The 12,704-nt window shown below is 35.0% G+C and overlaps 1 protein-coding gene across 4 annotated transcripts in view; it reads left to right on the top strand.

Moving 5' to 3' along the window:
• zzz3 (zinc finger, ZZ-type containing 3) overlaps positions 1–12,628 on the top strand; it is a 30,314-nt gene extending 17,686 nt beyond the window's left edge. For all 4 annotated transcript variants that reach the window (XM_007567413.2, XM_016679328.1, XM_016679329.1 and 1 more), the window contains exons 6-12: positions 509–580; positions 3,202–3,303; positions 3,541–3,636; positions 5,782–5,931; positions 8,311–8,445; positions 9,791–9,891; positions 11,352–12,628. In XM_007567413.2, coding sequence (XP_007567475.1) covers positions 509–580; positions 3,202–3,303; positions 3,541–3,636; positions 5,782–5,931; positions 8,311–8,445; positions 9,791–9,891; positions 11,352–11,496 — 801 coding nt within the window. In that variant the 3' untranslated portion in view covers positions 11,497–12,628. The remainder of the gene's footprint in view (positions 1–508; positions 581–3,201; positions 3,304–3,540; positions 3,637–5,781; positions 5,932–8,310; positions 8,446–9,790; positions 9,892–11,351) is intronic.
• Positions 12,629–12,704: the final 76 nt, after the last annotated feature.

Below are 12,704 nucleotides of genomic sequence, written 5' to 3' on the forward strand. Positions count from 1 at the left end.
CTCAAACTTCCCTTTCAGTCTTACTGCTTTGCTGAGTTAAGTGTTTAAAAATTACAAAGTATCTATGGAAACGAGCCTCTTCTGTCCTTCTTCCGTGTGTCTGTGTATTCACTCTCCCACAATCGCGCCAGCAGCCAGGTTTTATGTTTTAATTTGGTTGTTTGGATTAGAAAGGTGCAGAGCTTCCTGCTCTGAGCTAACAACCCTCAGTTATGCCTGCTGCTCTTCTTGTTTACTTTGTGCCGACACATTTGCTTTCTCCCAGCCGACATTCTCTGCATAGTGAAAGGATTTTGTTTGTCAGTCAAAAGGAGCTGCTGCTTTTTTTCCGCTCACTCCCAGCGACACGTCTCAAGCCACGTCTGACAGCCAGCCTTTCTGTCAAGCTGAAGGATTCATGTTGCCTGGCAGTTTGCATGTTGAGATCCTTTCAAGATGTCGGCGGCGATGTGCTTTATTTTTGTCTTGTCAGTCTCTTAACATGCCTGTCACTGTGTGTTGTTGGCAGATGATCAGGGGGAGGATTTGCCACCCAAATAAGCCTGACACGTTTAACCAGCTGTGGACGGTGGAGGAGCAGGTTGGTAGCAGGAGTTCAACACAAATTTGTACTTGTATTGATTTCACTTTTCTTGGCATTCGCTCAGCTATCTGTTTACATTTAGCGCCTCCTAGAATATTGGGTTCGTACGGGTTTTTGAGATCCATGCAGGTGTTTTCAAGGTTTGGAAAGTGCTTGAGTTTTGTATAAAAATCCTTGAAAGTGCTTGGTTAGGTTTGTAATAAAAGCGCTATTTACATTTGAAACCAGATATTTTCATTCACCTAATAAAAAGATTCACACATCTTTTTTCTCTCTGTCTGAAGTTAAATCAGACTAAATTTTTCTTGTTTTAGGTCAGATGCAATTTCCTAAAATATTTTTATTTTACAGATTTTTTGTATTTGTCTTTGTATATCGTGTTTAAAAATGTAATTTGAGCAGGAACATCACTTATCTTAACATGATTTGTGTAATATTAATTACACTGAGGGGGGCTCAGTGTAATTAATATTATTACTTCTCTCAGGGCTGTGCAGAGACCCCTAAAAGGGCAGGTGCTCAAAAAAGAAAAAAGGGCACATCTCCCCGCATTCTAGGACAGAATATGAACAAAGCCTCTCAGCTTTCAGAGTTTAATAAACAATGATAAATTACAAAATTGTGAAATATACAATCAAAGCTAAGGTAAATCTCTATANTCTCTCTGTCTGAAGTTAAATCAGACTAAATTTTTCTTGTTTTAGGTCAGATGCAATTTCCTAAAATATTTTTATTTTACAGATTTTTTGTATTTTTCTTTGTATATCGTGTTTAAAAATTTAATTTGAGCAGGAACATCACTTACCTTAACATGATTTGTGTAATATTAATTACACTGAGGGGGACTCAGTGTAATTAATATTATTACTTCTCTGCAAAAAGCAAATATTGTAGTGCATTAAAAAAAGGACAAAACCAACTTTCAAGTAACTTTCCAGCAAGAAATAGGAGTTTGTTTTAAGTTAATAATTCTTGAATATATATAAAAAGATACTAGTTCCACTGGGAGATTCTTCCACTTATGACATAACTTGTTATAAGTGACATAAATCTACTTTTTTTTAATCAGTTGGATAAAATCATTAGCAGATCAGCCATACATTGATGTTCAGTCAAGCAGAATTGCCTGGACTTTTCACATGTTGATGTTGGAAGTATTATTTTACCTGCAGATGAATCTTTTGCTACAAATAATCAAACGTTCACTAAAGGAAAGGGATGTTATTGCATTTTAGGCAATACTGTTTTTCTTATTTGAAAAAGTAATTAAATTATTTGTTTATTTGCATCTTTTCATGTATTTCTATTATTGTTTAAAAAGGCTTAAATTAAAAAAATCTGCAGAATGTGACCATATTTTAATCCAATTAATCATCAGAATAATTGATAGATTAATTAGGTTAGTTACTATTTAAAGTTACTATTTTCCTGGTGACTTTTAACGTTTTAGTTAAAATAGATTTTAATACGAAAATTTTAAAATCATGCCCTTTTTTATAATGATGCTGTGCTTTGGTCCATCACATAAAATCCTTATGAAGTGCTTTGAAGCCTGTGGTTATAATGTGGAAAAAAAAGCATAAAGAAGTTCAAAAGCTGTTGCTACTTTTGCATGCATATTTTTTGGTATATTTGGCTTTTTTATTATAAGACAGAACTTAACCCAAAAACAAACCCTGATCCATTAAACCAACAGAAAAATGCAGAATATTTTCCAGCTGCTCTTACTTTGTCTGGACAGAATAAAGGCAGAAAGACGTGTTGTCATGATGGAGGAGTAAAATCTAAGTCTAGCTGCGCAGAACAGGCACCACCCAAACATGTTAAGTGCTTTCACACGGTGGGAACCTTTTTATAGCTCTTTAAATTATTTCTATGCACAGCAGGAGCTGCCGCCTACACTTCTTATAGGATTTTTGCTTTCCACCCTCGCTTCATAGCTGGAATGTAATTGGACAAAAACCTGCACATGGTAATCAGTCTGGACAATAAAAATTCACTTAAAAGAATCAAACTGAACAACAAAACCACAGAGTACGACAAAAGTCCCCAGGAAAACAAGAAAAAAAACGTTAGATTAATTTTCCCCCATTTTGTTTTAACCTTTGTTAAATAAAATCTCTGGTTAGATTTAAATAACTTTGCAAATTCAACACAAACCAGATCAAGTTACTATTATATCTTGATCCATAAAACCTTCTATTTTCCTGGTGACTATAATGTTTTAAAAGATTATTGTACAGTTTTATCTGAGGGTGGGAGAAAAAAAAAATCATAATTTTCATTGCATCAAGATGTGAACATTCATAATTCTGACCCAAATAACCCCATTAACATAAATCACTTGGAAAAGATTCATGCTTTATGCATGATGTGTGAAGCTGGAAGAAAATCTTTTGAAACAAGAGGTGCTATGTTACAGCTTTCAACTGGAAATAAAAAAGCTGATCATAACCGCAAAGCTAGAGGTGCAAAAAAAGATGAGGACATGTGTGTCAATGCTGCATCATCAATCGATTTGGAGTCGCACCTTCTCTTTCTGAATTGTAATCGAATCAATTTGCCAAGTGCCTAAATGTTCCCAGCTCCAGATTTATCTGAACGTTTTGTTTTCATAGAAAAAACTGGAGCAGCTGCTTGTTAAGTTCCCGCCTGAAGAGGTGGAGTCCAAAAGGTGGCAGAAGATCGCTGATGAGCTCGGCAATCGAACGGCCAAACAGGTGACACCCACGTTAGAAAGCAGAAAAACATCAACATAATTGTAAAACTGCTATTAACTGCCTGACTACTGGCAGCATTTGTGTTTTTTATCTTTGCTTTTCTAATGGAAAACAAGTCCGAGGGTGAAACTTGCTAATAGGCGAAGCTGCTGCAGGTGTTTGAACTCGGTTGTTTCAAGCAGCTGTTCCTCTGCTGGAAGTGATTAATGAATCAGTTTTCCTCCTGAAACATCGCAGGTTGCCAGCAGGGTTCAAAAGTATTTCATCAAACTGACAAAAGCTGGTATCCCTGTGCCTGGAAGAACCCCCAACCTCTGCATGTACACTAAAAAGGTAACTGCCACTCATCGGCCAAACTATACGAAGTAACACTAATACTCAAATAAAAGCTAAGAAATGTATTCAGTTGTACAGGCTGGGAGCCCAACTCTTCCTTTTTTTCATCTTATTTTAACTTGTGTCCTCTTTTTATCTAAGTTAGCACATTTTTGCTGTCTTCATTTGCTATAAATGTTATAACAACGCGGGAAGACTGAATCCTTCTCAGTTCAGGGCGCAATTTTTATGTTTTTGGGAACAAGATCACAAAAACTTGATCAATCTGTGTCCAAAAGATCAAATGAAACTATTTTATTATCTGACACACTAATCCTAACTTACAATTATGTCTGTAAATTGGAAAAACAAAGCAAAGCAAACTAATCTGAGTAGGAGATAATAAACATGTTTGTCCAGCATTTAACTTTTTTCACACAAGAAAGATGTTCTCAGTCTGTGATTTCTCTTTATTTTGGACTTTTTATGTGTTGTGGTAATTTTAAGCACATTTTTTCAAAACATTTCCCCACATTTTTAAAGTAAGTCATGCAATAAACACAGTCATATAGAGAGGAGGCCTCTAATTATTACATTTATTTGAATGGAAACGCTCTTGATCTTTGAAGGGCGTTTTTTGATAGTTAATTTATAATCGGTTCAATCTGCTGTGGAGGAAAATCCCTGGAGGTCCAACTTTGAATTAATCTGAGGAAATACAGCAGCTAATCCAAGATAATCTGTTTTCCACTTGTTGTTGTGCTCACAACTAAATAACCAGATTAGGTAAATATTGGTGATCTGCCATAAACTATAATATAAATACCAGGTATCTTTATTTCAGTGCATCCTTAGGAATGGAGTGACGTTTTCTGCACAGACGAAAGCAACATTTTCAACCCACAAACAATGAATTCAAGCCCCAGAACTCTGTGAAGCACAGTGGTGTAAGCATCATGATATGGGATGTCTCTCATACTATGATGATGGGCCTATTTGTCACATAATGGGGAATATGGACCAGTTTAAAGAGAAAATTCCCTTGAAATGGCTGTTTTTAAAATAAGATTTAAAAACCCAAATACTCTTGTAAATGAGCTTTTTTGTTTTCCATAACAAAGAAAACTTGTTGGGTTTATTTAAAATGTTCAGTTTCTGATGTAAAACAAAGAAATGCAGAGGAATAGTGCAGTGTTCTCAGTGCCTTTGCCTGCATGCTAACTAAATCTGTCGCAAGAATCTACTTTACTCACTTTTTGTAAACACACTGGTTACCTTAAACACAAATTCTACAACTTAAATATAAATATTTAAGTTTGAGCTTAAAAGTTACAGATATTAAAGGGTTTTCTTAAAAGTTTGTATTTGGATACCAGAGCCATTTTTCCCCTTTTGATACTGTTATAAACTTTTAACATTTAACATGCAAACTTTGGTTTGTTGAGTCTTTGACTGGAAAAGGCAATATAGAGTGTTAGTCTGACTGAGCTAAATTTGACTGTAAATAAAAAAATCTAATGTTTATGTATAAAATTGTAAAATAAAATATTAGAAATTAAAGCCAAATCTTGTTTAATAGAGCGGTTTACTTTCAGTCTTTCAGTTAGGTCTGTATAATATTGTAATTTCCGGATTTGTTTGTTGTATAACAGCTTGTTTTCTCAGCTTAAAGGGAAATATTATACAAAATTAACATTCCATCTGGGTTTCTGCTGCTTCTATAAACTAATTACTTAAAAAAAAACACCCAGCTGTTTTTGGCTTTAAGTTAATCTTGAAAATGACAAAAAAAAATCTCAAGAACTTCTGGAATGTAACTGAGGCTGCATCGTTACCTAGCAACACCAGAGAAGCCCAGCACGTTACCTAGCAACCCCAGAGAAGCCCTGCCCGTTACCTAGCAACCCAAGTGGAATTTCAGGACTTTTGGCCAGCTGGTTTCAGATTCAAATAAAGAAAAAAACTTTATTAAACCAAAGGGAAATTCAATTAAATCCTTTGCTTATCATCCAGAAACCGCTTGCTGATTATGCGGAGTTTTAATTTGACTATCCCCTCATTTTGACTCCTCACTATAGATCCTTGTCAAAGGGAAAACACTGCAGTTTTGCTGAGGCTCAGAAAGCTTCCCTTTGTTTGTAACCGTCTCTGGTTTTCCTGCAGGCCTCCAGTAAGAGACAGCATCACCTAAACAAGCACCTGTACCGGCCGTCCACCTTCCTGACCTCCTACGAGCCTCCGGTCTACATGGAGGACGAGGACGAGCGCGCGGCGTTTTACCACAGCGTGCAGGACCCTTCTGCTGACGATTCGGTCAGTCAGAACAACGTTTTTAAGGAGTTATTGACTTAAATTATTAAAAAGTTATTTGTAAGTTAGTTTTGTTTTATTGCCTATATTTGCATTGAAACCAGCAAATAATGCTAGGTAAGATTTTTTGTTTTTTGCAGTGCACACGCTTCAGTTTTAATACAGTCGTGTCTTGTTTTAACTTTTGTCCTCCATCTTGAGCACACCTGTTATTATTGCTACCGTTTTATATTCAGATATTTTAGTTTAAAAATGTGTGTAGACTGGTAACGTAGCGTATACCACCATATGGCAGAAAAAAACAACAAAAATAAGTAATACATAAAATATTAATGGGTACTCCAGTTAATTACTTGTATGCTATTTATTAGTATTTAAATCAATATTTGTTATTGAATCAAATTGTGACCGAAATAATCAAAATTCTCTAAGATTATTTGATTGAAATTAATTAAATAGCTTTAAATGTCATCTACAAACACACTTTGATCTTTCCTACTTTCTCAAGAAATACATATTTTATTTTGGGGAAAATATCTGTTTAAAATGTTAAAAATATCTCCAAGAAAAGGGTAAAAAGTCAGTTTCCATGCTTTTGGAGCCCTGAAGCCTTTCTTCTTCTTGCAGATCGATTTAAAACTGAGCGAAATTACATCAGTTTTCTTCCACTTTCTTATTCTTTCTCCACTTTGACGCCATTGCAATCAGTGAAACATTCAGTCCTTTCTCATTTTACCTCCAATCCCGGCTCTTTTTGCTGTTGAAAACAAGTGGGATCAGGGCAGGGAGCTGAGCCAGCTCTGTGTTTCTCCTCTGTTTGAACTACACGGCTCCTGATGCTCGATGCTATCAAAGCTCTGACATTTCCTCTGGCCCTTTGATGGCTCTAACCTTTAAGTAAAACTGGTTCCCCAAGGCCTGCTGGTAACACAGATGGTTTTCTCCCATCTCCCTGTTAAAAGAGGGGATTATTTCATATTAAAGGCAGATATGGTGGCAGCAAAGATCTGCAAGGAGTAATAATAAAGATTGCATTTTGTCTACAACAGAGTATTGGGGCCATGTGAAGAAAAAAAAACATTACACATTAAAGTCAAAAAATTGCGAGAGAAAAAAGTCATACAAGAAGTAAGTCAAAATATTACCAGAATAAAGTTACAATATCAAAAAAGTTGTAATAAGACAAGAATAAACTCATAATGACCTAAATGAAGTTGTAATATTACGAGAATAAAGTTAGAATATTACCAGAATAGTTGTATAACAAAGACGTTGAAATAATACGAGAATAAACTCATAATGACCTAAATGAAGTTGTAATATTACGAGAATAAAGTTAGAATATTACCAGAATAGTTGTATAACAAAGACGTTGAAATAATACGAGAATAAACTCAAAATATAATTAAAATAAACTCATAACATTAAAAAAAATCAGAATATCATGAGAATAAAGTCATAACAATACCAAAAAAATACAACTTTTTGTTGTATAATTACCTTCTATTTTGGTCATTATAAACTCATAATTACCTAAATAAAGTTGTAGTAATACAAGAGTAAAGTCATATTACCAGAATAAAGTAGTAATTTTAAGTATAAAGTCTTAATATGAAAAATAAGTCATTATAGTCCAAGTATAAACTCATAATATCACCAAAGTAGAAATGATGCAATAAAAAGTCGTAATATTAGGAAAATGAAGTAGTAATTTTATGAGACCTTGTACATAAAAAATAATAAAGGAAAATGAGAAATGTTGATCATCTTGTGAAGTTATACTTTGGTAAAAGTTTTACAAATAAGGAAATCATCTTTTATCACATCAGCATCAAATTATTAAGACACAGATAGAATATTTTTATCTTAACTGTATTGAAGCCTCGTTAAAATTTTTTTTTATCACTTTCTTCTGGTAATATTACATCTTTATTCTACTAATATGACCTTATTGTCATAATATTGTGGAAAAGATACAAGCCATTTGAACTGCCTTGTTCCTGAAAACGTGCAACATAAATATATTACCTTCATTTAGTCTTGTAATTTCCAAATAAAAACCTTTTGTCTAAATCTCGTACTTCCCTGATGCTTATTCAGGCCGAAGCGTCTCATTGTAAACGTTTTCTTTGTTCACCTTTGGCTCAAGGACAATCTGTGCTTGGCGCAGCTCTGCTGCCTCAACAATAAAAATATCTGCTCCATTTATGTTGCTCATGTTCAGCAGAAATCAGAGCCATCAATATTTGCTGTAGAAAAAACGAGGAGAACAAAACCGTCATTTTGGGTTTTCTGTGTCACCTGGAGATGTTTTGCTTGTGCTTCGCCAGCTCTGACTCCACCCAGCTCTTATTTTTGTTCTGTTTACGTCAACAATCTCAGGATGAGGAGAGCGTTCCTGTGGAGCTGAGGAACCTACAAGAGTACAAAGAGCTTTTACAGCTGAAGAGGTTGAAAAAACAGAAACTCCAGGAGATTCGGGAGGATAACGCCGAGGTGCAGCACATGGGTTACAAGGTGACGCATTTCTGCACACACAACAACTTCCTGCTGCATGCTGCACAGCATGCCGGCTCTGCATGACACTCTTCCACATTTTAAACACAAACCTGCGTGAGTTTTGTTAGGATTTTTTGGAATAAACCTACAGAAATTGCATAAATTGGAAATTAGGGGGAATAAAACATGGTTGTAAAATCTGATATGTTTGAAGGCTTATTTATGATGGCGTGTTAGGGCCATTGTAGATGGGAAAAGAGGAGTAAATTTCTGCCAAAAAACTCAGAAATTTTGAGATCAGTCTCAGAAATTTTCTAGAATTTCTTTTTGACATTTCTGAGCTTCAAAAGTTGAAAGTTTTTTTTTTGTTTGTTTTTTTTTTTTAGAAAAATTTCACAAATATTTTGATTAATCTCAGAAATTTTCTAGAAAAAGATGTGGAAATTTTTTTAACTGAATATTTTTTAATCAACTTTTAACAGAAGAAATTTTCGTAAGTTGAAAATTTTAAACTTTTGAAACTCAGAAATTTCCACGTTTTTTCCAGAACAGTTCTGAGGTTCTTTTCCCTCACATTTGCGACCACTTATATATAATAAATTGCACATATTTTTCTAGAAGTGTAATTAACTTTTAAGGCAGATGTCAAAAACCTCCCAAAAAATATGCACTTGATGCAGATCAGTAGAAAAAAAAATCCAGATTATGTTTTTATATCAGACATTTTAAAGCATAAATTCTGCAGCAGAGCAGAATATTCATCTTACCAACAGCTGTAGTTAAAAGTAGTAGTTCATTCATAAACATATGTGAAGTAATGCAGCGGAAACATGCAACACCCAAACCCGTTTGTGGTGAATTTGTGACTTTTGATCACAGATTTTGGTCTCTTGAACGCCTTTGCTTTGGAACTGATATAAAATTAACTCTTATAATGTTTACAGCTTAGTTTAACTCCAAAATGTTGCGCTATGTGCAGAGTTTTTAAGGCAGAATGATATAAATAATGCAAAATGAGGAGCAGCTAACTCGATAAGTAACAAGACGACGACAAATACAGAGCATTTGATTTGCATTGGGAAGAAAACTGGTTCATTACTTAGCCAGTCGCTTAATAAACTACTGATTATGGACTAATATGTAGAGCAGTCTCAACTCAAAACACAACAGAAAATGGCTGCTTTTCAAAATTATTTGAATTGTTAGCAGGAAACATAGAAGGGAGACTTTTACTAATTAGCACATTTAAAAATATCCTGTTGAATCAAACATCAAGAACTGTAAATGGAAATTTAAAGAACTGGTCCTTTATTATTAGATAAATATTTGATGTTTCTGCTTCTGTTTTTCTCGTGCTGCGCAGTGCGACGTGTGCGGCATGGAGCCCATCCAGGGGGTCCGTTGGCACTGTCAGGACTGTCCTCCAGAAAACTCGGTCGATTTCTGCTCCAACTGCTCAGACTGGTGAGAACCTTCCCAGCTAAATATACCTCAGTTTACTAAGTTTATTTGTACAGCACATTTCAGGAGCAAGGCAATTCAAAGTGCTTTACATCATAAAAACACAAAAATATAAAGTCATAAAAGACAGCACACAGTCAACAGTTTAGAAAATGTTTCGTTTTTGTGTATCAGATTAACTACAGAGTTGCAAGAAAAGCTTAAAAAACTGAGTGGATTAGAAAATACATTCATGTTTTTGAAGAATGGCTATAAACAAACTAAATTTAAAGAATAACATTTTTGAGTCATCAAACGGTTTTGTTTTTTAAAAAGTAGTTGAACAGTTGCAAAGTTCTGTTCTCTTACACAGAATTTAATGATAATCTGTCAGTCTAATTATTTAAAGTTTAGCATTTAATTTTCCTAAAACTCTGATGGAAATGTGACTCCAGGCTGTATAAACGCCTTAATATTGTGCACTTTAAAATATACCAATATTAATTTATTCTGTGGCATTTATATTTTTTATTTAATTTTAACGTTTTTTCTAGTTAATTAAATTGGTATTTTATTGTTTTGGAATATGTTTTTTTATTTATATTACCTATTTTATTTTTGTTTGGTGTTTTTATGTTATTTATTTTACCTATTTTTTTAAATATATATTTTGTATTATTTGTTTTAAATGCACCACCGCTTCAAAGATAGTAAGTTAGTTCTGTTTTATTTCAAGTGCACTAAGATATTTCCAGTAGAAATTAAGCCAAAATTACTTGGAAAGTTTTTTTTACTTTTTTACCAGAAACAAAAGAGGCTAAAATCTGATGCCACACCAGGCCTGTCACAATAAGCAATAAATCAATTAATCGCATGATAAATTAAAACGATCTCAATAATTTATTGTTTTTCTCTTTCTAACAAAAACTGAGTGATAAAAACCTTCAGTCTGGTGATTTGCTCTCAAATAGCTGTTTTTTTGTTGTTGTTTTTTTCAGGACAGTTTTGTTTACAAAGACTTGTTTCTGTTCTTTTATTTATTTTAAATGTTTAAAATGTCTCACAGTTCAGTGTTAAATGATCATTACAATATAAAGTTTATTCATCTTTGAGAATGTGCTCTTGCTTTATTATTATTCCATCATCATATATTATTTAAAAATAGTCTCAAAACAATAATATTGTTTATCGCAGTAATTTCTGGGACAATTTATCGTCCAGTAAAATTTGATACCGTGACAGTTCTGTGCTACTCCATTTTTGTTTATATTTTATGAAAAAGGAAGTTGAGCTCAGGTCTTCTTCAGAGGTTTTCATGTTTCCTGCTGGGGCGCTGCTCTTGGTGCAGCGCCCAGCAGGCGAGGAGGGGAACAGTTTTCTTAAATTAGTTTAATTCTTGTGACAGTGCAGTGTGAAAGAGAAGCTGAAATCCCGTTCAGTATGAACGCTGCATTAGATTCATAATATCGTCTTTTGTCTTCCAGCTTATTCAAGACGGAGACCCATAAACCCGACCACCACCTGGAAGCGGTGTATCAGCCAGACACCTTTCTGGACAGGGACTACTGCCTGCCGCAGAGCGCAGGCTACAACTACCTGGACCCTAATTACTTCCCCGCCAACAGATGACAGAGTCCCAGGCGCCGCTAACTCCAAGCCGTCTCTCTCTCTCTCTCTCCACACGTCCTGCAGGCCACTCTGTGCATGGCTCCATCCTGTAAGCCCAAGATTACCGCTGAGCCGGGGCGGCGGGGTTAGAGTTAGAGCAGACCTCGGCTCTGATGCAGGTTGCCCAGCAACGTCTCAGCCGGGTTATTCAGAAACTGTATTTAAAAAAAAAAAAACAAACAAACAAAAGCGAGAAGGCACACGACATTCCTGAGCTCCTCCCCTGACGTTTCCAGTTTTCTCCTCCATGCTGCTTTCAAACTGGAAAATTGAGTGATTGGTCTGGTGAAGCGCCACCCAGTGGAGACACTTGGGGGTTGTTTTCGTGTGCATGTGGTTTCCCCAAGAATGAAGAAGAATACTTAAAAAAAAAAGAGAAAGAAAAAAAGGTTGAAAACTTTGAGCATTTCTGCAGACCTCACTGTGTTTCCCAACACACACAAACAAACAAACACACACAGCTTCATTCGTTTCCTTTTGCTCTCTTCACTAAAACTAACTAGGAAACACTACAACACGGAGAGCGACTTCATTATTTTCCTTTGAAAGCAGGCGAATGATGTTGAGAACCTCACAAAGCTGGGTTTTATTTTTCTTTTGCCTCCTCCTCCCTCATCGTGTGCCGTTGTTGATCATGTTGAGTGTTCAAGTATATGGTGAAAAGTGAAAAGTAGCCACCGCTAGTTGCTGTGTGCCATTAAAAAATAAAAACAGACAAAAAAGATGTTTTTTTTTTTGTTTATCTTTTTTTTCTTCCCCTCGCGCTTCGGGCAGATGGAGAAACCCTGAAAGCCGACCACATATTCTCCATCGCCCCATTATCGAATCCCATCGTTAAACCTCTAGATCTCTTAATTTCACCACCCACTTTAAAAGGTCCATTTAAAAAGATTGTATTTTTATTAATCTATTTAAAACATGAATAATTGAGGTAGTGGTTGGTGCCTCTGCGACCCACAGAGTTTTATATACATAGATTTTGTTGTGCTTGAGTAGATGCCATTTTGTATGGTTTTTTTGTCTTCTTTCCCTCACCACCTTTCCCCCTGCTTCAGTATCTGTGTATAACAGTCTGTTCTTATGTAAAAAAAAATTAATAAAAATGTAAAAAAAAAAAGTGATAGAGGAGAAATGTGGAAATAAAAGTATGTGAAAAATGTTTCTGTCTG

Source organism: Poecilia formosa, unplaced genomic scaffold, assembly GCF_000485575.1.
Source record: "Poecilia formosa unplaced genomic scaffold, Poecilia_formosa-5.1.2 Scaffold208, whole genome shotgun sequence".
In the NCBI taxonomy this organism is placed as follows: Eukaryota; Metazoa; Chordata; class Actinopteri; order Cyprinodontiformes; family Poeciliidae; genus Poecilia; species Poecilia formosa.